Here is a 27,532-nt window from a genome sequence, read left to right as displayed (position 1 = left end):
TTTGAAATTTAAAGTTAATAACCCTTCCCAGAGGAGCCTTGAATTTAATCTTTGTTCCACCCAGAAAACTCTGGGCTTCAAGCACTGCGAGGGCTGCAGCTGCACCGCAGTTACGCCATGACCTGAGCACAATTCTAGAAAAAGGGAAGTTTTGTCCCTCAAGCCTGTGGCACGCAGTGAGAGTCCACACAAGCTACTTCCTATTTCTGGCTCTCTGGCTGCAAAGTCACCAAAGAGAGGGTAACATGGGATCAGCGGAGCAATAGGCAGGACCGAGGGTCGGTTTCGCCTTACAGTCTGAAATGCCAAATGATTTTATTCTAATCACTCGGCACAGGCTCCTGAGTGTTCCTCTCTGTAAAACCAGATGAGCAATGCCTAGCCGACTGAGCTTAAACAAAGGTAACTAGCAGTCATTAGAGGAAGCTTTTACAGGGTGCTATGAACCTGGGTTGCGTATTGGATGAAAATTAAAATATCAAGAGAGTGAGGATCCACGGCACAGGGTTTCCCTACCACTTACAGGTTCTGAGTTTGGTCTCACTGAACACCATCTAGACCTGCCACCTCTTCCACTGACCCTTAGCCACGATCTCCAACTCCTCAACCTCTCCTTCTTCTCCAGACCGGGAGCTGCCTTCTGTCTTCACCAGCCTCCCTAGCTTAGACTTCAGAGAACATTCTAATGCTTTCAGCACCCTTCCTGATCTTCTACCACATCTCCAACTCAGGTTCCCTATGATTCCGTTTCTCTGCTCACCCACTGAGGGACAGGCACAGAGCCACACTACTAAGGCCCACGCCAAATCCACACCGCCCAGGTACAAGTGGGTCCATCCTGTTGCTCTTTCCCCATCAGCTTTTCCCAAAGCTGTCATTTTAAACCATTCCCATTCTTCTTAAGTCTTCAACTCCACCCAACCTTCTTAGCAATGTGCTATCTGCTGAGAAGACTGAAGGCATCTGTACTGAGTGTCTATTTCCCGCCCCCATTAGACTGAAGTTCTCTGTTACTTCCTCCTAACTGCCCTGCTGTCTCAAATGTCGGTTCTTTCCGCCCTTTCGCATGTGCTCTTCAGCCACTTCTCCGGTCTCAATAAGGACCCTGATTCCTATCATCCTTACACTTTCACTATCGCTTTTTGCTCTGCCTTCTTATCTCTTGTTTAAAAAACAAGCTGTATCTAAGCTCTCTTTCTTTCACGACCAGACTCCCAGAAAGGGCAGACTCCACTCACTGGCCTGCACGTAAACCTAGCAATCCTCTCCCAAGCCCGACCTCCACCCTTCTGAAGCGCTCTCAAGTCCTCTCAACCGCCAAGTCCAATGGCTTTTCTTGGCCTGCATCCTTCTTGACTCTCCTATGGCACCTACACTCAACATAATCAACACTGAACTGAGTAGTCCTCTCCTTCCCTGTTCCCACCATTGCTGACTGCTTTTCCATTTTTCCCAGTTAAGCCAAAATCTCTTGGTCATCATTGCCTCAATTTAGTTATCAAGTTTTTCTTCCTTCCACCCGGTCATGTCTGTGCCATTCAATTCCACCCTCTCTGTTGCCATGACAGATAAACAGCCTCCCTGTTTAACTCCATGTACTTCAGATAACACACTGCACCGATCCCAGCCCCTCCCCTTTCACAGACTCGTGAAAATCTAGCAAATAAAATTCAAATATCTTAGCCTGAGAATTAAGGCCCTCTAAGAACTGGACCGAGCTTATATTTCTAGACACCATGACCTTCCCGTCTTCCATTTCATTTCATGTATTTCACATTTCCTCTGGACTCTGGGAGAATTCATAGTTCCCAGAAGCCACCCCACATTTTCTTACCTTCATTCCTGAATCAAGCCAGTCTATCCATGTGTAATGTCCAACATTGTTTTTACTTATTGAAATCTTTTTTTTTTAATTGAAATCTTTTTTTTTTTTTCATTCAAGATGTGGTAGAGATGCCATCTTTTCCTAAAGGTAGTTTTAAGTTATTCATTCCTCCCTGAACTTCCAGAGTTCAAATATGCTCGTATCTTTCTTACTTCCTCTTATTTCATATTCTTTTAGGTTCTAGTTACCTGTGTACTGGCTGGCCTCTTTGTCTCTATTAGATTTCAAGTTCTTGAGGACAGTGATGATGATGATAATAATTGTAATAATAATCACCACCACCATCATAAGCTCCTACCATATTCCAGCTCTGTGAAAGCATGACTCCATTTCAGCAGCCCTCTAAGGACTGTCTCCACTTTCAGATGTGATTAAATAATGTGCCCAAGGCCAACACTCAGGAGTGGTAGAGCCAGGAATTGAAGTTACGCTTGTCTGACTTTAAAAGCCATGCTCTTAACTACTATGCGGTATTTCTCATCATCTATATACTTGACCAATAATCAGGGAATAAGATATCTACTCCATAAGTCCTAATAGGTGGGATCGTTGACTTAGCCAGGTTCCCCTAAGTGGCTGAGCCTACATGATCAACAAATACAATTATAGGGAGAACAAACAGATAGCTTAGGGCCTAACTCTTAAAGGATGATTTCAAAAAATGGAACAAAGTTTTTATGCCTCAAGTCTAAACAGAATATCAGATGCAATGTGGGAGAAACATCTGTATCACCCGGATGAGGTAATACCTTGACCTGGTCTCCTTCCTTGGAATCATTGATGTCAGTAAGGCAATGAATCAAGGCCACTCCAAAAGCCTTACTTAGATCATTTAAACCACATTTAGAGAATGCCTTCAAAATTCTAATTTCTGAAACTCTGATATCAGCCATGAGAAAACATGATAATTGTACTCTGCCGGTATAGTCAGGACAAATGTAAATGTGGGGTCCTATTTTATACACACACAGGTAAATGACATATGACACACACAGGTATCAGTGTAAAGTAAAGCGGTGGTTGTTGCTCTCTACACGTAAGCGGCTAAGGCCTGTAATCCTCCAAGAGGAATGTCATTATACAGCTCAAATCCCATCACAACAAATACCGTTACAACAGAGATGTCTGTATAACAAAAACCCTTTCAGGCTTTGGCTGACAGCCCACGTACTTCTAGCAATATTTGATGTGAGACTTGGAGTTCACAGTAATGGAAATTGACCTATCTTTCCAAAGGTAAGATTTGAATGATTTCATCTGTAGCTTCTATCCCATGATACCATGAGTTGGCGTGATATACAATCTAAACCCATGAGCATAAAAACTGAACACAAAGACAGAAACAAATCAACCCTGCTCTTAAAGGGCAAAATTCCCTTTTGTTCACCTGGAGAACACTGTGGTCAAGGAGAAGGCCTCTCACCCAATTCTGAAACGGGGCAGAGCAAGGCTGGTGTATGGCCTGACCTCATGGAGAAGCAAGCTGGTGTACATAGCACATGAAGACGGAGGGACTGTCCTCAAATTTCTACTCTACCTCTTTCTAGCTGCGCAAACTGGGCTAACATTTCTTAACTTTTTTTCTGAGCCTCCTCTGCAAAATGTGGCTAATATCACCTACTTTCAGGATTTCAGTAAGAACTACAGAAGAGAACATATGTAAAACTTCTCACATAGGACTTGGTACAGAGCATGGGCTCAAAAAGCCCGTACCAGGTGTCCCTTTTCCTCTAAGACCATGGGCTTATGCAAACTATTTTAATGAAGTTAGTTACAAAACCCAGTGAAAGAAGTTAATGAAGTGTATAGTCTCAAACATACCCTGATGAAGAGACTGCTCCGAGGAACATCAGGAAAAAAGAGAGAATATGGTAGAAGAACTAGGCCGTGTACAAGTACTCACTCAACTGAGAGAAAGGTCTTTCTGGCTAAAGTAACACATGTAGAATACAAAGATAAAATGCAAGTAACCAGGCATCATAGCAAGAAATGAGCTTTGAGCATTCTACCAGAGGACATGTTGAAAAATGCGGACTTCACTAAAATTTGGAGGCACATTTTCCTAGCCAAGGATGAAGGGTGGCTATTGCTCTGAAGCACTAGTTTCCTGCCTCTGGCCTAGTTTCCTGTGGGTGTCATTCTGCACGGTAGGGGGGCCCTCATTTGCTAAGTCCAGGCCAGGGCATTATACTGTCTTTCCTAAGTAGGATACTGCAGGGGTTAAGTATCAAAAACCAAATTCTAGTATTTTCCATTTGGGAAACATGTAGGTAAACAGTTTAGGAATATGACTCAGAAAGGCTCTTTCAACGTTGTCCTAATTTGTGATGGGTTTAATCCTTCTGTTTTATATACCTAATGTCCTATTTTTCAAGTTTAGGGACAACCAAGTGTGTGGCGACAAAATTTTATGTATGTTCTTTTGAAAGTACTCTTGGTGTTACTGTACATGATTATATTTTGAGATAGAAAATGAGAGCCTTCGGAACGGAATCGGAAGGTATGTTTGCTCACCTTTATAAAATACGTATTAGGCTTTTACATTTCTTAAAAGGTTCTAAAAATCCTATCAGACCTCTGCAACTATAGGGCACAAGAGATGACCCCTTTCTCAGAGTCACAACCATCAGGATTTTAATCGTTACTTAGTCCCATCCCTTCACCTTGACAGTAAGAAAGAGGTTCAGAGACAAGTGTGTGCTCATGTTTATGTGCTCCCTAATGAGCTTGCAGGAGCTCTTGTGAGAGGCTACAAAGAAATAAAATAACAGGCCGAACAGAGATAGGAAGATATAGAGAAAAAGGAAATGTGGACCCGCAGAAAGACAGAGGAGCCCTGGGCAGAAAGACCAAGAGATCAAGAACAGAGAAAGAACAAAATTACTAAAGCAAGGTTAACATATCAACAGAGACCAAGTGGCAGCAGAGGAGTTAAATTCAGTCTGCACAGAGCTTGCAAAGGACGACTCTCATACACTGAAGCTTCAATGTGGTGCAGAGGCTTCTGGCTTCTCTCTATTTTGATAACTGTCCCCCCACCCTCCCAACATCACCCTCATCTTAAAATGGAGGCAGGAGAAACCACCAGATTGTACACGTGAGTCTTAGCACTGGTAAGGGCGTAAACCACAAGCATTTGGAAGGTGTGCTAACTATCTCAGGCCACTAGGGTGTTACTTCCCGCCCCCGATGGCATACTTCACCTAAAGATGTCCATCTACACCCCAATAATTGATATCCCTCCTAAAAGTGTACCCTTTATTCCTTAGAGCAGTGGGATCACACCAACTGTTTATAAGGCATCTCAGGATCCCCACGGGCTATGGAAAAGTGAAATGCAATTGTAATTACATGAGCAATAAGGGGAAGGTAGGGGCAGAAAGAGTTACTCCTGAAATGCAAGACTAGAAACACGATTCCTTAGAGAGGCTGGCACTCCACCGGGGAAGAGGAGCCTGCGCTGCCTAGAAAGTGACCTCAGGAGAGCGATCACGCGCCTGGACAGAGGCGCGGCCGCGCCCCTCCCTCCGCTCCTCCTTTCCTGCGTCCCAGGCCCGCTCCGTCCACCTGCCCGGGAGGCGGGCGGGGGCGCGGGGAGGAGCCGGGCTGGCCTCGGGCACAGGGGCAGCAGGCGGCTCCCGCTCGCAGTTCTCCCTCCCGCCGCGATGCCCAGGACACCCAGGAAGGCCCCCAACCGTGCACACCCCGCGGACTGTACCTTTACTCTGGGGAGGGTTCTGACTCCGGTCCCGGAGGACGTTGATCTGGTAGACAGCTCCGTAAGGCTCAAAAAGTTCTTTCAGCTCCTTTTCCGACCAAGACCTGGGGATCTGCCCGACAAACATCTTAATGGCATCTGGGTCTGGCTGGTCGGAGTGATCCAAAGCGCCGTTCATCTTGTTGGCTGTGCCGTTACTGTCAAAAAGGGAACCGGGAGCCAGAGTTAGGGCTGCACGGTGAGGGACAGGAAGAAAAAAAATAGCGGGGTGGGGGCGGGGAGGCGGAAGGAGGAGGAAGAGGAGCGTGGGGCAAAGTGCCTAATGAGTCGTAGAAATTTGATGAACTAAAACAAAGCACAGGCACCATTAGGTTGCTCCTCGGTGGCAGGGCGGCGGGCTCGCACTGCAGGCTGCTGCTGCTCAGCACCCAGCCCGAGCCCAGGGCAGCGCCCCGCCGGCTGTCACCCGGGGCGTGGACATCTTGAAACCCAGCTCGGAGGCAGCTGCAAGTTAAGTGCAGGTCTCGTTCTGCAAGGCTGCCATCAATGCATCTGCAGCCTTATCAGCCTCACACTGGCTCTCGAGTGAAAAGAAAGGCAGGGCTGGATTTCTGCTGGATTGCTCCCCTTCCCCTCCCCTCTTTGGAGATTTTTTTGGGGGAGGAGAAGAGAGGTGATAATGATAAAGTCACATGAAAAGAAAATGAAACACTTGGCAGTCCGTCAGATGACTAATGCAAGATGCTGAGGATGAATTTGCAGAGTGCGCGAGGCATCCATGTGTGCATCAAATTAGTACGTTGTTGCTGCTCAGAATGGAAAGTGCTCCAGCAATGCGGCTGGCTGCAGCCGATTGGCTGCTTACGCTGGAGAAAAGGGCCAGGGCGGGGAGGGGGCTCCCGTTTAAAAAGCACATTGTTTATGGGACCCGGGCACAAAGGGTTTAATTCAGAGAGGCAGAGGCGATCTCAGAACTGCCTGCTTTGTGCCGGAAAAAAAAAAAATGCAGCCGCAGAAAGTTGAGTTCCCGCTAAAGGACACTGAATATTTCAAATCTTTCACACTCCATAAATTGCTCTCTGTGTGTCTGACTTCCAGATGTTGCACTTGAGTTCTAAACAATCACACGTTTGGAAGTGAGAAGAGGGAAGTCTGCCTTTTCTTCTCCCAGCTTCAGTAAATATTTGGGGATGATACAAAAAGCAAGAACATAAGCCTTTACATATCCATCTTCCTTAAGACTTGAAAAGCCCCCATTTGGAAGAGAGCCTGCAATTCTAGTCACCATCATGAAACATGATAATGAGGGTGTTCGTTTTTTAATTGGGATTCCCCCCCGTTTGACCTTCAGTAAATCATAAAGCAAAATCACATATCCTCTTTGTCTTCCCTCCTCTGAATGCTCCCTAAACCCACCTACTCTGCCAAGAGACAGGGCTGAATGCCCCGAGCAACATGCATTTGCAATACTGTGCTCTTGGTTCAGCATCTCAGCCCGTGAAAATAAAATGCGCCTAAATAACTGCACACCTGGCAGACAAAATATCTACAGAGTCAGGTCCATGATCGTCCTCCAGCCCCTAGCCCAAGAGGTAGAAAGATCAAAAAGGGCCCACATAAACTAAAACTTCACTGCAATCGGCAGGTGTCATTTCAATGTAGTCTTGGGGTTATAACAACAAGGTATTCAAAATGATGGCAAATACTCTTCCCTAGGACCTGCCTTTCATTTCTACTTCTTCCAATCGCCCTATTTTACCACTCTATTTTTTTTCTCCGTGAGATAAACAATCAAACCATGTAGCTTGAAACACTTTCAGAGGATTCTCTAATCAACCTTATTGTTATAAACCATGTTCTGCTAAATAAAATATTGAGCACAAAATCTTCTTGCAACAATTTAGGTGTAACGTAATGCTTGTTTATATTACAGATCAGTCATTTATCTTGTTCCTGTGCACCTTTATTTCTTTTCAAATCACCCTCTGAGAATTCAATCAACACTTTAACCCCAAAGAGCTAACTCTGGTGGGGTGGAGGTGACAGAGCCCCACACAGAGCAGAATGTAGTGTTCACAACTCTGTGAGAGCTTAGAGTGTGGCAAGACTCATTTCTGGGGCAGGAAGGACTTGTGGTTAGTGCTGTTGACAATGAGCTAGAATGAAAAGAGGAAGGCATTGCCACAGGTCTCAGCTAACGGAGAACGGAAGTTCAAAAATGGGGCTGGTGCATTTTGTCTGCACAGAGCAATTAGTACAATGAAGGAGCTAGGTGAGAGTATACCAGTCCCGGCATCTAAACTTAGAATTCTAGAGCATGCATTCCGTCATGTCTCTCCAAACGAGAGGGCCTTTTTACTTTCTCAAAAAATGCACCCGTAGTGGAGCACAAAGGAGGGGAGATGGAGGATATCTCTTATACCTTTGGTCTTTATGTTGCTGAGTCCATATTTATAACCCCCTTCCCATCAGCCATACTTCAGAAATGCCTGGAGACTTCTTATCACCCTGAGGCAGTGGGGTGTTGGAGCTCAGGGCATGGGCTCTGAATCATGGCACCACCACTTCCTAACTGTGCCACTCTGGGCCTCAGACTCTTCATCTGTAAAATGGGAATAGAGACTTCATCTCCTACAGTCATGTGCTTAGTACAGGAAATGGCCCAGAGTAAGTGTCTAATAAGTGTTAGCTATTTCTATTTTTAATCACTTCTTTGCAGTTGTGACACACTTGAAATGAGTGACCATCACATGTCTACTTTTCATTCCAAATTTTCTCATGGAATAGGCTCAAACACAACTCATATCCTAAATAATAATAAGTATCTTTTACTGAGCATTTATAAGCTAGATAGTGTGCTAGCTACTTTACATACATTATTTCTAACCCTCGTAACAACTGTAGTGAAAGTATTATTTTCCAGATGCAAATATCTAAGAAATAAGTTCCTTTCCTGAAATTACCAGCTCACAAATTATAGAAGCAGAATTCAAACCTAGGCCCAAAGCACAAAGTATTTCTAATCCATCATGTTGCCAAATATTGCATCAGGTTTGCCTCTGACTGAGAGTGTACAGCTCACAGCAAATCTATGAGAAGGCAAGGCCAAGAGCAAAACATACTGGATCCCCGGAAGCCCAGCGCCAAATAAAAGGTACCACTGCAAGAAAGACACACACCTGTCCTCTTTCTGTCAGTGAGACATGCTGAACTGAAGAGTCTGTTAGGACTACTTCACAGCCCACATTTCCTCACTAATCACATAGGTGTCTCCATCTCCACAGATTCCCTTCCTCTCTATTCCCAGTCACCTCAATAAGTGCCTCTCATCTACATCCAAATCCCTTCCTAACTACTTGCATTTTGCAAACAATGATCCCAAATATTTGCATCATATTTGCATAACAATTCCTTCCTTAAGTAAATCCAAGGGCCTCTAGCTGTTATACAAATTCAACAATGACTACAACAGTACATCTTCCTCAAGGAAAGCTTCCCTGTAGGACAGGTTGGTCCCCCCACCCCCGTCCATGTGATGCTGAATCCCATGCCCCCTGCCCCCCCCCCCCATATTGCAATAGCCTAGTTAACTGTGTTCTAATGCACACAAACTCCTGCTTTGGACTCCCAACTTTCTGCCTGGCTGAGGCTCATTTCTAGCAGAGACTTAACTGACTTCTTTTGTCCTCATGGAGCTACCAGCACTGACACTTCTAAGGAAGCCAGAAACTGTGTCCCACAATTAACCCTTTGGGGGTACTTGCCAGAGGCCACGGAGAGCCAATGTGCTCTTCAGAGGAATAATTATGGGAATAGATACCCCAAATCTCAGCAAGACTCTCAGTAAGACCTATTTCCTAGAATCTGATATTATGCTTAGAAAATTAGACTAGCTCGCTTCTCTGCACTCCCCAGACCTCCTCAGCACTCACCCCACTACAGTACAGGAATTAATTCTAATTCAAATAATATTTACTGGGGGCCTACTCTTTTCTAGAAACCTTTGCCAAGTGTTTGACATCCAGTACCATGACAGCTCTAGGAAGTTGAAATCGTTACCCCCATTTTGGAAATAAAGTAACTGAGAGTCGTCGTGGAGGTAAAGTGACTTTTCCTATGTCACACCCCTTAGAAGAGATGCCTGCAGAATCTGGACACATGAAGATATGAAGGCCAACTGTCATTGCTCAATATTCCATAAACTGGGTTCCTCTAGGGCAGTGGTTCTCAACCTTCCTAATGCCGCGACCCTTTAATACAATTCCTCATGTTGTGGTGACCCCCAACCATAACATTATTTTCGTTGCTACTTCATAACTGTAATTTTGCTATTGTTATGAATCGTAATGTAAATATCTGATATGCAGGAGGTATTTAGGTGACCTCTGTGAAAGGGTCGTTCAATCCCCAAAGGGGTCGTGACCCACAGGTTGAAAACTGCTGCTCTAGGGGGATGTTTCCTATGGACTCAGTGGCCACGTGCAGGACCTAGACACAGGCACATACATCTCTGCTGGCACCAATCCTACAAACTGCAACAAGAGCCTGAGTGCCAATTACGCTTTTGCTCTTGGCAAAGAGCCAACTATAAGGCTCCTCCCCCCGGACAGATGCCATATGGAACCAGACCACAAGTTAGAGAGCACTAAGCCGGTGGGCACTGGTGGTATCAGTCTCAGAGCCAAGAGGGAAATGTCACGATGTTTGGCGGAAAATGAGAGTGCTTACTTTCTGCTTTCAGCACAGGCATTGACCTACTTCCCTACTCCATTTTGGAGTAAAGAGAAGTAGATCAACAGAAGGTATGCAAAATCCTTGGAGGTTCCTCTAAGCAGCAAAATGTCAAAATTATAATAACTGATTGAAATAAATGATTATTATTATTATTATTACTATTATTAATTCCAGGACAGCAAGCTTTTATAAGGCCCAGAGAACTGCACATTTTCTTTTGGAGAATGGAAACAAAAGAATTGATATTTTTGTTCTTTTTTGAGTTCCTTGGACAGCAACTTTCTGCATCACATCTCCTTTATTTACATAAAAGGAAGAACAACAAACTTACAAAAGGAGTATGAGAAATGCCAAGTGGCTATAAATAATTATATTAATGCTGAAAAAAAGACATAAAATGCCACGTCCAGAAGATATTCAAACCCAAAACCAACACACAAAGATGCCTTGTTTTGAAAAAAATTCTGTAGAAAGATAGCTAATCTCCCTGGTACTTAATAGTCTTATTATTCACATGCTTTTTTATCCTTTGTATTTTTTTTTGTTCTGTGGAATATCCTGCATCAGTTCTGTCCCAGTCTGTGCAATGACGGAAATGTCTTATAATTTGTACCATCAATATGGTAGCCACTAGTTACATGTGGCTTCTAAAGACTTGAAAGTGTCTAGTCCACCTGGGAAACTGAATTTTTAATTTTACTTCACTTAAAAATCTAAATAGCTCTAAATGCAAATATACCTTAAAAAAAAACTAATTGGAGTTGACATTTACTAAAATATTATTCCATCATGAGATTGTTTTGGGAAAATGGGAATGAGGAGCCAGGAAAATGACGTGGAGGCTTGAAGCACACGACAGCATGTTGGTGGGACAGTGGGGCAGTGGGTTGGCAGGCTTGGGCTCTTGTCATGGTTCAGCATTCAACTATGTGTGGAATCCCACGCAAATCATATAGTCATTCTGTGCCTTGGTTTCCTTACTTGTAAAACAAAGAGCAAAATAGTTTCCATCTGGCTCTTAATTTCGGTTATTCTATAGTTATGGTTTGGAACCTAGATGATGATAATATGGAAAAGATAATTTACGTAACATGACCAGCTGCCTGAAACCTTGGGATGATTCCCTGTGTCCAATTTAGCTCACAAGTGACTAAGGCATGGGCCGGGGAGCTGACGAGTGTCACCTACACTGTGGGAGTGCAGCCTGCAGGCTCAGACAGAGCCACTGGGTGGCTGGTGGCTTGGGGTTGCTGCCAGAGCATCATCTCTCTCAATTTGTGCTAATTCTTCCTAATATCCCAACCGCAGTCCCACCATTTCAGTCAGCTGACAGGCCACTCTTTCACAGGCCCGGGAATTGTTTTCTAATAATCGCCTGAACTTAAATAAAAGCACATGAAGAAACGTTGTCTGGTGATCACAGGAAACTGTCCAAGACTGAGCCGAACGAGGGAAAAGCAGCAAGAAGCTGGTGATGGGCCTGGTGCCTTCTAGTGGACAACAGAATGGGCATGAAATCCAACATTGTGACCCATCTACATTGTCCATGTTGTTGTTATTATTTAAGGACAGAATTCTTCCCTGACTGGCTGGCAGTGTGGCACCTGGGGACAGCAGTAGCTCCTTCCCTCGCTGCGGAGAATATTCCAGAGCCTTGAACTAGGCCTCCTCAGGAGCCTCCTCCCTCTCCTCTCCACTCACCACATCCTCTCAGTTTAGAAGAAGGGATCAGCTGTCATCCAACCTCCTGCTCTGGGAACTGCACCTCCCATTTCAGAAAGCCTCATCTGTCTGCCTTTCCACAGAGCGCCTCTGGCACCGACGGACGGACGGATGGATGAACGGACGGATGCAGCTACATCTTAACCCTGGGGCCTCCTGGGTTGCTGAGTGACTGTGGCAAGCTCAACAGAAATCTCTGGACATGTTTTCTCACCAATAAGAAGACCAAACCAATGCCATTCCTGTATTTACATGGAAGGTATTGTTACCACTTACCAAGTGTAGCAAAGCCTTGTGAGTCGTGGCCACACCAATACAGAATGGGGCCCCAAATCTCGGAGCTGAGACCTCTGAAAATCGGCTGAATTCACAGATGATTCCCTGGCTCAGGTGATACCCTAAGTCAGCGACTTTCAATCTTCCTCATCTCATAGCACACATAAACTACTAAGGTTCTACAGCACATCAAAAATTATATTTTTGTGTGGATCTGACAAAAAAAGGTATCATTTTGACTCATTCACACTGGACAGCTATTGTTGTGTTGGCTGTTGTCAACTTTCATTTGACAATTTAAGGGAAAAGAGGTCAGTGTCCCTGAATAACTAGTCAGGTATTGCATATTTTAAAAATTCTTGCGGCTTACCTGTGCCTGCTGCAGGACACTGGTTGAAAATCACTGCCCTAAGTAGCTGGAGGAGGCAAAGGCTTTCTCCAAGGGCTCAAACTGTAAATAAATTAGTTTGTGCTCCTCTGAAGAAAACGTTCAAGTTTCCTACAAGTATACTTACATGCAATATGTTCATCCCTATACTTTGCCAAAATTTGAAATAAAATTTCATTAAGAATGTAGGTTTTATTCACAGACAGCTGGGAAAGAACACATATGTGACAGGCATTCTGGTGGACTGCTGGAGTTAAGGTTAAATTGTATTTGGTTGGAGGTCCAAAAGCTATACAGATGATCCTCAACTTATGATGGGGTTATGTTCCCATAAACCCACTATAAGTTGAAAATCTCGTACGCTGAACATGCATGTACTATACCTAACCTACCTAACATCACAACTTAGCCTTGCCTACCTTAAACATGCTCAGAACACTTACAGTAACTACATTTGGGCAAAATCATCTAATGCAAAACCTAATCTATCTATCTATATAAAAAGCTAAGTGTCCATCTGTCCAACTGGTAGCTATGACACACACTGACCACCAGGGAGCAGACAGTCAACGCGGGAGCTGCTATGACGCACACTGGCCATTTAAAAATAAACAGCACCGCCCTAGCCAGTTTGGCTCAATGGATAGAGCATCGGCCTGCGGACTGAAGGGTCCCAGGTTCGATTCTCATCAAGGGCACATGCCTGGGTTGTGGGCTTGATCCCCAGTAGGGGGCTTGCAGGAGGCAGCCAATCAATGATTCTCTCTCATCATTGATGTTTCTATCTCTCTCTCTCTCCCTCTCCCTTCCTCTCTGAAATCAATAAAAATATATTTACAATAAATAAATAAATAAATACAAAATAAAATAAAATATAAACGGCACCACAGACCTGGCACCAACAAACCAACACTCAGCTTCCCCCAAGTGGGACACAGGCCGCGCCACCACCCCGGAGCGACACCCCATCAAATCACAGACCCCATGGTGCAAAATGCGGCCCACAGCCCAGCCCAGCCTGAAACGGTTGCTGTGGGCATCAGGTAATGACGTCACATAACAACGCCCGGCTTCCTCTCCCTAGCGACTAGCCTCCTTGGAGTTTCTTCAGCCCAGGAACACGACTTGCTTTATAGCCAGGTGCGAACATTTACAGTTTTACCACATGTTTGTGAAGCGTTTTCATGTGCCTCATCTCATTTGAACCTCACAGAAGTCCTGGAGTAGGTAGATAGGAGACTCGTTAGAATCTATTTTCTTTTCATTAGCTGGAAAACGGAGATTTAGAAAGCTTAGAAACTTGATCCGACTGAAAAGAAGAAATGGTGGACCTTGAAAATGACTTCAGGTTTTCTCTCTGTGCAGAATATAGTGAACACTGCTACAGTTAAATATTTTACCCTTTGTTCTCCCTGCATGATCTACAATAATGATCTGCTTCGTGTTGATATTTACTGCTGTGTTGCTGACAATTACCTGAAAGAGAAGTTGGGGTGCTTCACTGGGCTGGAAAAAGTTTAGCTAAATCAGAAAGCAGGCCTAATTAAGCAAGTTTATTCTATATCTATAAAAGGCTAAGTTGACTCGTGCATGCGTGATACATATAAAGCTCTCGCTGGCACCAATCACACGCATGTGTTTCGATCTGTCATTGTCAATCGTGATTTTGGTTGACACTTCTATTATAGAGAAAGGGCGAAGAGCAACATTAAAATATTTCTTCTAATTAATTTCCTTTCAATGTGCAAAATCTGTGCACCCGGACACTAGTTTATAATAAAGTGTTAAATATCTCATGTAATTTATTATGCATATTGCTTTTGCACCGCCAGAAAGGTGCAGAATCTCAAGTTGAACCAATCTGAATCAGGGGACATCTGTACATTTGTTTAACAGGGTGAATGAAGCATAACCCTATTCCTGAGGAAAAGGCTGCAAAACACAGGTCTTAGGGTTCACCATGCGAAAGAGAAACCTTATTACCTTACCTCAACTTGACCGCTAGTAAAAGGCATAAAGCTGGAACACCCCCACAAAAAAGTAAATGTGGAGGCATCCAGGCGGGACCTGGAGTCTGAACACACAATGACCCTCGCTGGGAAGGCAGCGAGGCAGCGGCCCTGGACAACCCCTGTCCAGGGAACTCATTTCCTTCGGTGATTTATCAGAAATAGTTCAGGGGACTGCAGAGCAGAGCAGAGCAGAGCAGAAGGCATTTGCACAGGGAGAGGTTTCTCAGATGAACTTTCAGAAATGGCAATGGGGAAATAATAATCACACGGAAGATTTATATCGGCTTCACATTTTCCAAGTGCGCCAAGAGCGCACATTAATTAATCCTCCCCTCATGGCTGAGGTCAGGATTACTGCCCCAACTTTACAGATGGGGAAAGGAAGGGAGAGGGGGACCCACCCGGCTCTGGTGTCCATGGCGAACTGCTGCAGAAGTCACCTGTTTGCTTGGGCAAGTACTTGTAGATGCCCCCCCCCCCCCCATCAATTAATTAACTGAAACGTGAATCCTTATGAAACAAAGACACATGTGGGAGGAAACTAAGTAGTCATCTGAACTTCCCAAACTGAATATTGATTTTCACTAAAATTCCAATTTTAGCAGCAAATGATGAAAATAAGGGATATACACTGAGAGCCACAAACAAAACAGACACGGTGCCAGGTACCCTGGACCTGGGTTTTAGCAACTGTGCTTCTCAAAGCAAAGAATCCCCGCGTTCACAGCTGTCTAAAAGAAAACATTTTGCTGGTACTTATTCATGCAAGAGAAAGCAACCAGAGAGGATTCTCAACCCTCTCCACCCACTGAAGAAATACTAAACCCGCCTAAGTTTTATTCTCACACGTGGTCCTTTTTTTAAATTCGTATTACAGTTATTGAGACTCACCTTATGTCAGGCATGATGCAAGGTGTGAAGGAGAGAGTTGAAAAATAAACAATTAATGCCCTTAAGCTACACAGCCAATGAGAAGAGACAAAACATGTGCACAACATAAAACCCAAATACAAAGGGATAAGGCGCAGAACAGAGCGATATAAGGCCTGCAGAAAGCCAGCAACAAGTGACTAATTTGGCTGCGGGCACTGGCATTCAGCATTCTAAACCACACTTCACCCCTGTGGTCACATTTTTAAATGGAATGTGAAAAATTCAGAGGCAACGGATGATAAGCTGTACTCTTTTACTGAGCTGACAAGGAGCCTGAAAGAAAGTAACTGAAGGAAAAAGTAGGCTGTGACAAGGGTGCCGAGACTTGAGAGAAAGCAGGTGCCTCTCTCCCACAAGCAAGCATTTGAGACAGGGGGACTGTGCAACACTGGACAGAGTGCCCACACAGACCCATGGCTGGACAACCATCCTGTGCACTGCTGGCCCTCACACTGGGGGGCACAGCCCAGTCCCCGACCTATGCTGGCTTGCAATGCCATACACTGGGAACCTACTGCCACCCATAAAGCCCCACCCATCTCTGAGCTTTACTCTGAGCTAATTCCTCCAGAGGTGACCATCTCGCCAATGTTCCTGTCACTCACTACCACTCATGTGAAAATCACTTCTCTGGGCATGTCCATTCAAGCCTCCAATCTGATCTTCTATAGCTACAGCTGACAGAGAGGTCTGGCCCCACCTCAAACTCAGCATTTCCAAAAATAATCTTGTCCTCCAATTGGGTTTCATGTTCAACTTCCCAGTTTTTCCTACTGGCTCAAACTGTACCCGATCCTACCCCAACTCTGAGAAGAGGGACAGTGTCTTCCACAGAACACACACTCAACGCCGAGTTATTGCTAGATTAGACTAATCTCTAATTCTTCTCTGACCACTGAACCTACAGAAACAATATTACTGAGCTCCTGATCAGTTAGTTACATGGTGAGATTGAAACTGTGAGGACAAGGATGTCTTAATCATTAATTCAGTACGTATTTATGAAGTGATTCCACAATCCAGGCATTATTTAAGGTGCTAGGGAATACAGCAATTAATAAAATAAGGTAAAATTACCTGTATGGAGCTTATATTCTAGAGGGGAGCATAAAATGAGTGGAATAAGCAAACCTAAGAGATTAGAAAGAAATCATTTCAAAGGAGAAAAATAAAGCAGGGAAGAAAGACAGGGAGTATTGGGTGTAGGATTGCAATGCTACATTAGGTGTTCAGAGAAGAACTCATTTGAAAGGTGAGCACAGTGCCTTGAACTCAGTCTCAGGATATCCTCAGTACATATTTCCTGAATGAATAGATTTAATACAGCAAGAAGTCTTACAATTTGTAAAAATTAAGTCACACAATTCGTCACCATTATTATAAAAAACTGTGTTGTCCCATCTAGTACTGTTCCATTGAATCTGAGGGTCAATACACCTCATTGCCAATGAGTTACGTGCCCATTTTTCTCTAAATGCCCAGTGAGTCCACTTGTTTCAACATAGCCACTGTCGCCATCCCAGCTATCCTGATGCGAAAACCACTGCAAAACTGTTCAGAGAGCTCTGCCTCCTACTCTGACCTAAAGGACAGACTTTACTGAGCTTTGTGCTCACCTGGCATTCCGAACTCTATCTACCCTTCCCTTAAATATTATCTGTCCATTCATCATTCATTTTATCATTTATCAATGGCAGAATTGAATCTCAGGCTGGTCTCTCCTCAAGCTGTTTTTTGGCCAACCTTCTCCCGTCATAAATGATGTGTAATTAAGGAATACAACGTAAATTGAATGCCAGCCCAAGGGATGCAGCCAGCAGTGTAAGGTTTGATACAAATGTGTGAGAGATTAGTAAGTCACTGCTTCTTCCAATGATCCAGAAAATCAAAAGTTGACAGTAAATAGTACCTAATTACGTCATACTAATGACTGTAGCTTAGGTCAGAAAACAGAATCCATGTGTGAAGAAATGTGATTCTGTAGACTAACCTAATTTATTAGATTCAGATGTGTTTCTTTTTTTTTTCCTTTTTGGTAATGCCTTCAAGCTCATGTGTTTGTGAAATGCCAACAACAGAGTTAAGACATAAAGGACTTCAGAGCTGTCAACATGTGTGTCACCAAGTTCCTGTCCTGATGTCATGCCCTTTAAACCCTCTGGGGAACTTCCCAACTCCTTCCTCAGAGATTTCTTATGTTATGCTGGTTTTTCAGCCTTTGTCACCTGCATTTTAAACCCACAGGAGATCAGAAGGAGCACACAGGATGGCTTGTAATAGGAGGCCCGTGGAGTGATGGCCAACGCACATGAGAATCTGAATGGGCCCAGCAGGGAAAGCCCACTCAGAGCTGAGCCAACTTATATTCCCCAGACCTTCCCAAGGACAGCAGCGTAGCAGAATAATTAATTTGCATAACAACAATCTTGTCTTCGCTAAAGGGTCACATTGCGCTCAATGCTCAATACCTTCTGTTTAAGGAGGCAGGGAAATATATCATCTATTATTAAGAAGGATTTCTTTAAAATGAAACAATAAAGAGAATTGGTGCCATAAAGGATAAGCTTTCATCTCCACTGCAAACTTGGCTAATAAGCCTGTTTCCTTCCCCAGGGACTCCAGGTATCTCAGATTTTACTTTCTCAAACACTCCCATGAGTATCAAAATGTAAGCTTTGTGTAGCATCTAATTTGTTGTCATTAAACGCAGCAACCGATTTTGCCAAGACGCTTCAGCTTTTGGGAAATAAATCTGTGCTAAGTCTTCTGCCCTATTTTTACCTCCTGTTATCATTGTTCTTGCTGTTGCTGGGCTAGCAGAAGTGAGGGAGGTGGGAGGGGCCTGCAGAGAAATGAGTTGTTGCCCTTGGGGAGCTTGTTTCCCTCAGTACACTATGCTTGTTCACAGATCAAGAAGTAAACTTGAATTCATTCTCTTCAAGACATTACAAAAGATGATATCTGAGGTTTAAAAACTGGAAATGAAAGGCCCATAAGAGATGACTGTGATACCATTCAAGAGACTAATCATGAATTTTCTAGACTCTTTATGTCCCGATATAAGAAAAGTCACTGAGATGTTCTACAATGAGTGTACTAAATTCCTAGATAGCAATCCAAAGAGCTGCCTCTCCAATACTCTGCTTAAAGAAATCTGCAAAATAACAAAAAGGAATAGTGCCAAGTTTGTAGACTGACTCAGAGAAGACTTCCAGAATTCTATGCATGTCAGCTCTGTTTGGTTCCCTATGATACAAGCATACATTTGTCATGCTACAAAACTACGTAGCAAAAGGCAAAGTCCAAATGACATTCTACTTTGCTAGTTTTGAAATCCCTAAATCACATCTTAAGATGAAATCAATACCAAACACATTTTGATTCATATAGTCCTGCCCCCCCCCCACTTTGTGAGTATGTCATAAATTTCATTTAGCATCTTAAATCATCAATTAAAATAGGCTTTGACATTTAATTTGCTGTTTTCTTAAAAAAACACGCCATCAGATCTAACCCACTAACAAGAATAAAAAGAGGATTATGTGCTACACTATAATGGTTGTTATTCTAAGAGGTAGAATATCATTATATCAAAATTCCCATAGCTCATTTTTTTAAAGTCATTTCTTCATTTTTTTGACACTACATCTGGCACAATGAATATAGATTTGTTTATATATCTGTCTAACTGCCTTTCCCAAACATAGCCAGATGGAGTCTTTCAAAATCAAATTAATTTCAGATTAATTCACTCTGGACCCACTCCAGTTTCATGACTCTTTGCTTTGAGGCACCAACCAAACTGATGTGAAATCATGAACTTAGAAGAGCACAGGTTCCTCTATATCAAGGGGAAACAATGAAATGGCACCAGTGTGTGGTTGCTCCCCAGGTCCAGAAAGAAATCCATCAGACACCATGAACCACCAGGTTAAGGTCTGACCAACATTTTTCATTGTGTCAAAATCATCCAGGAAGAATTTCCTTTGGGATCCAAATAGAATCATAGTTAATTTTACATCCAATATTCATAATGCTTTGAGATGATTCCAGTGAAGGTGAGCGACCTAATTACTAACATGAGAACGAACAGTATTATGGTAAACCTGCCATATACTCAGAGTCAGGCACCACACGTGACAAAAGAGTTACTTTTTTTTTTTTTTTTTTTTTAATTTCTAAGCACCAAAAGTGTATATTCTCTATCTCTAGCTGTAGGAACTATAAACAAATGTAGCCAGGCTTTGCATGCTGTCAATCTCAGTGGATGCCTTTATTATCCTACTTGTTTCAATTGCAATTTGGGTTTCCATGGAGACACAACAGTCAGCTCTAGAAAATTATAAGATAAATGTCAGGCAGTGATAACGGTGTTAATGAAGCTTCGGTGACAAGCAGCTCTGTGCTTCAAATAATAAGCTTATTTCTATTAGCATATGTATAACCTGCCAAAAAACCTGGAAGAGATATTAAAAATTAAATATCTTTCTATTTATACTTAAGAGAAGGGAGAGACCCCTCTAGAGTGGCTTAACTTTGGTGGGTCAACCTGAATAAGAAAAAATGTAATCACTGGTTTCTTGGGAAAATTAGGCATCAATCATGGCTCTCAACGATGCTTCAGCTGACATCCAGAAATGCCTTACTTTACCCAGTAACAGACAGAAGTTTTTCTTATGATGTGGTTAAAGTAATCTCTTTTGTTTATGGAAGCTAAGAGTTCACCTCATTAAGTCTGACCATGGCAGACTGTGAGCTTCAGAGAAATAAATGCTACAACCAACTTCAGGTAACTGGATTGAGTAAGCCACTGCCTCCCCTCTCTCTATGATGCTGGATAATTATGATTCAATTGCTAGAATCCAGAATCCAAAACCACCTTTGACTAGTCTATAACCAAACATGTGCCACTGAAATTTTACCAGGAAATACTTTCAGGTAAAAAAAAACCAAAACTGACAACTATGGCTTTATGTTAAGGTTGATGCATTTTGAATTTACAGATTAAGACAGTAAAAATTTGAACTACATACAGTTCAAGGTTAAGTTCTACAAAGAGAAAGTGAAGGAAAAATAAGTTTTATTGGGAAAAGATGACTTAGGAATAGAAAAAAATTTATGTTTTCTTCAAGAACATCCTTCAGAACCCTGAACAGTTAAAAGGATGATAATTCTCCAAATCAAAGTCTCTCCAGAAACACAAAAGGAAGACCTATACATATTTACTCCTCATTTATAGTAACTGCTCTCTGACCTCACCATATTGTCCATTATGATTTCATTTACAGCATATTTTTTCTTTATTATTTTTAAAATATATTTTTATTGATTTCAGAGAGGAAGGGAAAGGGAGAGAGATAGAAACATCAATGATGAGAGAGAATCACTGTTTGGCTGCCTCCTGTACACCCCCTACTGGGTATCCAGCTCGAAACCCAGGCATGTGCCCTGACCAGGAATCAAACCATGGTCTCCTGGTTCACGGGACAATGCTCAACCAACTGAGCGACACTGGCCAGGGCTTTTCCTTTATTATTAAAAATCTGTTTATTAAATGCCAGGTAAGACATTGTCACTGCCCTTACATCTCTCATTGTAACAGCTTGTCCAACCAAATATCCAAGATCTTGAACAAAGTATCACATGGTTTTATTTTGTTTTTGGTGTTTTGGTGTGTGTGTGTGTGTGTGTGTGTATGTGTTTTCTGTCCAAAGTCTGGTCCATTTTGAAGTGACTACCTGACTAGGTATTTCTGGAGTGAGACAACTCTTTTTGCTACAACTCTGCAGTGGGAACAGATGGCTGCTCAAATCCGCCTCTACCTACCTTGTTTTTCAATTGCTATAACAAAAATACCATAAGAGTGGGTGGCTTATAAACAACAAGCATTTGCTTCTCACAGTTCTAGAAGCAGGAAATCTAAGATCAAGGCACAGCAGACTGGTTGTTGGGTGAGACCCACTTCCTGGTTTACAAACAGCCATCTCCTTGCTGTGTGCTCACATGGGGGGTGGGGTGAGGGAGCTCTCTGGGGTCTCTTTAAAAGGCCACTAATCCCATGATGACAGTCCTACTCTCAGGACCCAATCACCTCCCAATTAATAGTATTACTCTGGGTGTTATATTTCAACATGAATTTTGGGGGGACTCTCACATTCAGTCTATCACTGCACACTTGCTACCACTCTTGATTCCTTCCCCCCTACTCCATTCTTCAGAAGGAAAATTAACAGGGTCAAACCCCAGTTCTAGGATATAACTAGGCCCTGGTGTTGGGGTAGGAACAGCATTTGAAGAAGCTCACACGGGTTCTTATTTCCCGATAAAGCGTTTCTTTTTCTCTTTGGACTGCTCCCCTGTAACTCCATATGGCTGGCTGGTGCAGAATGGACTCGGGCTGCGTCCCACTCTGAGAGGTGGTGCCTCACCCATCTTTGCACATCTAGCATGGCAGAGTGAGACCCAGGGGAGACTGGGGGGAAATGAATGGCCTCAGCCAGATGCTCTGGTTTGAAGGAGAAAGGCTGTTCTGCTTTTCCCAAGAGGCCTTCCCTACATTCTTTCCTTCCGGACTGATTTCACCGTGAGGTCGTGAAGACCCAAGGATTCAAGTTAGGGTGTGGTTAGAAGAAACAGCCCCAGGCCTCCTTTCCGTTTCTGGCTTAGCTCACAGAGCACAAAGAACTTCAGGTTCTCCTCTGGCCAAGAGGCAGGGCTTCCACACCATGGTTCCTGGCCATACACAGTGTCCCCCAAGCATTCGTTATGGTACGTCTGCAGGAGTGGTGAAGCTGACAGAAGGCTCCTGGAGTTCAAAATGCTATCCACCTCATTCAAATGCAAGGAATTCCTATCTCCTTCCCTCCAGGCAGAATGCAAGAACACACATATATCAGACTACCATCAACAACAACAGCCTATAATATCTTCATGTGTGCTCACGGTATCATTCCTTGTTATCCCAACCATGGAAAACACATGAAAAAAATAAAATTCAAAAGCACACAAAACTGAAGGCATTAGCAATATGATTCTTTACTAGGATCTATTTGATGATTGGGATCCAGGGAATACATAGGAAAAATCACGAGGTTTAAATTTAATAACTCAACTTGGACTATGAGACCTGAGTTTGAAAACTTTTCAGTTGCAAATCAAAGCTCAATACTCTGTTACTAAATACTGAGTGAGTAAACAGCTGTGGTCATGGAAACAAAGAGATTATAAACAGCATGCCTTTGTCTCATCAGTTAAACATCCTCATCTTTTAACAACTTTCTTTTGATCAGTACTCCTCACTTAATGTTGCTCCTCTTAAAACTTTTCATGATCGCTCTTGAAAGGTGTTGGGGACTCAAATATAGACCTGAAAAAGTCACCTGCAATTATTATTGTTGGTATTTTTAAATCATTGAAATAATTACTGTTATCTTTAATAACAACAACACGAAGCATATTACGACAGTTCTTCAATTTTAAAATGACAGCTCTAAACTGGGGCAACCGAAATTACAATAATAATTTTCCAGAATTGACAATATTTGCTAAATAGACTCCTGGAAGGGAAGGAGGTTTTACACATGGGAAATAAACAGGAGATTATAATTTAAGTGTGGCACAGCTTTAGTAGTGAGTTTAAAAGTGAAAGCCGAAAACAAAGCGCTGCCTGGATTTTTTGTTTTCCTCTTGTTGTTTAATGTTGAGAGATTTGATTAAGTGGAGACACCTTGGCTTTTGCTGATGGGAAAGCAGGGAAGAGTTGCCCACCAGGATTACACGCTTTGAAAGGTGTTACAAATACCTTTTAGACTTTAGGTTTGTATGTTTATTTTTACAGAGAATGTTATGAGGACAATCAAATCAAATAAATTGAAGAGGAATTTTCATATCAATGGAGTCATTAAAATAACTACATGAAAGAAGTAGTTCCAAAATAATGTAGAATAGACAGTAAGCTGCTCTAAAATTGAGATGAGAGGGTCACATTTATGTAAAAAACAGACACACTTATTACAATGGAAGTAGTGTCACAAAGTTAGTAACTGCCAAAGCGCAGAAAGTATAAAACACAAAAAGTGTGATAGAGTGCCTTCAGCTCCATGTTTACTTTGAAAAATCATTATGATTGCTTGTTTTTCATAAGCCTGATTGAGGGGGAAAAAACGACTTGGATTATGTCTTTTGTTGTTGTTATGTTGTTATTACTGAAAGCAACAATGAAACAGAAATAGTAATGACACTCAAACCTCGCAAGTCATCCAGGACAGGAAGATACAGAAATATTGAAAACAACAACCCAAAGAGCTATAGAAATGATTCTAACTCCCCTCCCAGAATCATATGGCATCAATTTTGGAAACCACACTTCCCTGGGATATATAACTGTGGAGGTTTTCTGTGTCCATAGAACTAGGAGCGTATTGAACAGCAGAAAGGACAGGGATGTTTGGATATCAGCTGGCCCGAGGGTTCACGGGAGTGAACGAACACTGAGGAACAGAGTGTGCTGGTCAGGGAGAGTGGCTTCCTAACAGTGGACCTACAACTGCACTCGTTCTTTCAGGTCGGCTTGTTTTTGAAGCTTCCACACAGAGCTTTCATTAGCAACCCAACACATCCTGATCTCTGCGGACGGCTGGCAACGGTCCACCTCGGCTCTCGGGACCCCGAGTGCAGTGCGAGCATGGAGAGATCTAGAAATAACAGGAACGCCAGATGTGTCCCGAGGCCACACTCAGAAAGTGCAAAGCCCCGGTGTTTATATCAGACACTGCTTCTGGAAATCCCACCTCCGCTGGCCATACCTTCGTGCATTGTATTGATAGAATTTGTTCTTTTAGAACTTTCAGCTAGATGACAGAAAACCATAAAATCTGTGGTTTCAGCCAGGTGGGGAAATCAAACTGCATCAGCGGAGGAAGGCAAGGGATCTCCTTAATATCTGTGTTAATAATTTAGGTGTGGGCGGGAGGGATTGGGCGTAAATCAGTAGAAAGTTCCTCTGGTACATGGGTTACTTGTGATAAATGGGTTCCAGCGCCAAGGCAGTTCACCTGTGAACTTGGAATGATGAGGTTTACCGAGGCAATTTTTAATTCACTAACTGGCCATTATTGACAGGCTACGAGGGCTGTTTTTTTTTGCTTTGTTTTTAAGACAACAATCGATAAAAACAAGGGCAACCAGGTTGACTGGCTGGAGGGAGACATTGTACAGTCTCTCTTTCTCTCTTTCTCCTTGATTAACAATAACATTCAAAACCCTGACAGAGAATAATGGTGAAATAAATTATGGAACCACTTATGTATGAAACCATACATTATTAAAACTACTCCAAATGGGTCCTTAATCTAAATAAAGATGGTCATTTTAGGAAGCCAAGCATCTCAAGAATTAGAAAGGACACAATAACATGACCCACGATATAAAAAGTGTGTCATTTTGCCAGCCGGCCAAAGTATCAACTGTCCTTGGATTTTATTAAAATTCATATATGTCTCTACTCCTGGCTGAGTCTCAGCTTCAATTATTTACAGCCCTGTATTTCTGCTGGTTAAAGATAGGAGAAAGAAGCACATTGGGCAAAATTCAGGTCTAATATTTACACGTTGCCTGTTTTAACCAGTCAGCAAAAGCAGTTCCATCTGCTCTCTACCGTGAAAATGAGCCCAAGGACCACCTCTGGCAAACTCTGAACGATGCACAATGCATCATAGCGTGGGAGTCTCTTTGTTGCTTATTATACTGATTTTAAGTATGGTTGGAATACCTTTTATTTTGTTAATTTTTAATACAGGGATCTTAAAGAATGCAGTTAGGAAAAGCCCCATCCTTATTAAACCAGGTCCTGGCCATACAATTCCCACTTTCACTGCTGCTTAACTTACTCAAATAAACAAGAACATTTTTTTTTTTTTTGGCAGCTTCTATGGTGCTAAACTCTAGTCTACCTTTAATGTAAAATTTATTTAACCTAACACGTAAGTAGTATTTCTGACACCGGCAGGCCAATCATCATTCTGATGTGTTGCTCTCCACGGGGGAGAGTGGCCCTCTTTGCTGCCATGGTGGCCACCGCCCCGCTGGGAAGAAGGAAATCTCACCACGTGAGAGGCCCGGGCACAGCTCTGCTTGGCAGCTTTACACACTCGTGGTCAGGCGTTCATGAAAATGAATTTTCAAGTGACACAGTAACTTGAAATCTCCACTCTACACCACGGAGATCTTATAATCAAAGCAATTTCCTCCTAATAAAATTAGCCAACAGTGATTATGTATGTTGCTATAACTTACAGTCTACCCTCCGTGCAAGAGAAATCCACTTGCCTCTCAGCTACTGCCATGTGATTATGAAACACTGAGCTCAATCGTTTTAACAGGCTTACCCTGCTTAACAAAGACATCCTGGTTTGTATGCATGGGGGGCCACGCTCAAAAAGGCTTATGGGGACAAGCTTTGCACAAGCATTTTAGTTTTTAATGACTACAGAAGCTCTTGGGGCTCATCATATTAAAAGAACAAAAAAGGCGGGAAGTAGGATTGGTTTTTAATTACTGCTACCTCTGAGGCTAACAATCTTAAAACCAAGAGTTCCTTAAACATTCCAACATCAACTAAAATGCGACCTTTCTGACGGTGCCACTACTGCTGGCATGAATTCATAGATCAGATGAGTAAATAGGATATAGTAATCTGTCTCTTAGTTCAAGTACTCACCTAACATTCTAATAATTTCTAAATCACTTTCTAATAATTAAGGCACCATTCATTCAGAATACCAATTTAGAAAACTACATTTACCATTTTGGTTCCATCCTTTTCTTTTAAATGAACACATCCTTTCCCATCTAGTTCTGTCTTCATGTGCCATGGCCTTGGGCTGGCTGCCACACCGCCTTCCTTTCTCACCCAAGAGATATCAGGAGATCAGACAAAGATGTACTAGGTGGATAAAGACACTGAGACGTGGCTGTGGGTTGTAAGTGAAAGATGAGCTATCGAATGATAAGGAGAGTCAAGGCTGCTCTGGCTTCAGAAGGAAAGAATTCTGAAAAGACCTCTTAGATTATAGGAAAGATTCCATTATTTAGAAATGTGAATAGCAACAACTCACAGATAGAATACGAGAGCACGTGGCCATCAGGGAATGGTGGAATGTGGCTCAGTGATCCAAAGATATTCTCCCCGAATCCACTTTATGTGTGATTTCCTTCAGCCAGCTAAGGATGGATGGTAGGTGCGCAGGCCACTCCAGGGATAATCATAAAGTGAAGGGGGCAAAACGGTTTCTTGTTTAGATTGTAACAAGGATGTTTCTTCCCCTCTTTATTATGATGAAAGTTTGATTGTTCAAATCATCACAGTATGCACCTTAAATTTACACAATGTTCTATGTCTTGAAGCTGGAAAGAATTTTAAATTTAAATTTTAAAAAGTTTGACTGTTCAAAACTGAAACATACTTCTTTCTCTCTCTCCCTCCCTCCCTCCCTCTCTCTCTCTTTCTCTCTCTCTTTTACAATATGTGTAGAGAGACAGACATATTCCTGAGAGTTAAAATATATACCCTGATGAGAAGCTTGTTGAGTCCTTTTGGAAAACTTCATACAAATGCATTTAATACTATTAACAAAGTAGTATTATTCAAATCATTCATTCATTCCAGATTTGCTGAATGTCTATAAAATACTACAAAATATTTCTAGGACGTGTAATGAATGGAAAAGGGGGGAGGTTTGATGCCAGCCAGATTCAAATTCAAACCCAGCTCTGCAGCTTTCTTGAGACATAATCCTGGGCAAATTCTTCAGCTAGAGAATAAACACAGTAAGGCCGTTGTAAGGATCAAATAAGATATTTTAGAT

General features: G+C 42.6%; 1 protein-coding gene across 13 annotated transcripts in view; it reads right to left on the bottom strand.

The window, feature by feature from the left end:
• Nucleotides 1–27,532, bottom strand: part of CELF2 (CUGBP Elav-like family member 2) — an 862,326-nt gene that overhangs the window by 155,006 nt on the left and 679,788 nt on the right. For all 13 annotated transcript variants that reach the window (XM_070391817.1, XM_070391760.1, XM_070391781.1 and 10 more), the window contains one exon: nt 5,604–5,800. In XM_070391817.1, coding sequence (XP_070247918.1) covers nt 5,604–5,781 — 178 coding nt within the window. In that variant the 5' untranslated portion in view covers nt 5,782–5,800. The remainder of the gene's footprint in view (nt 1–5,603; nt 5,801–27,532) is intronic.

The sequence above is a fragment of the Myotis yumanensis genome, unplaced genomic scaffold (genome assembly GCF_028538775.1).
Source record: "Myotis yumanensis isolate MYYU_CA2020_CCGP unplaced genomic scaffold, mMyoYum1.0.hap1 SCAF_1, whole genome shotgun sequence".
NCBI classification, from domain to species: domain Eukaryota; kingdom Metazoa; phylum Chordata; class Mammalia; order Chiroptera; family Vespertilionidae; genus Myotis; species Myotis yumanensis.
The sequence above is the reverse complement of the archived record's forward strand: the minus strand, read 5'-3'. Positions and strand labels throughout refer to the sequence as shown.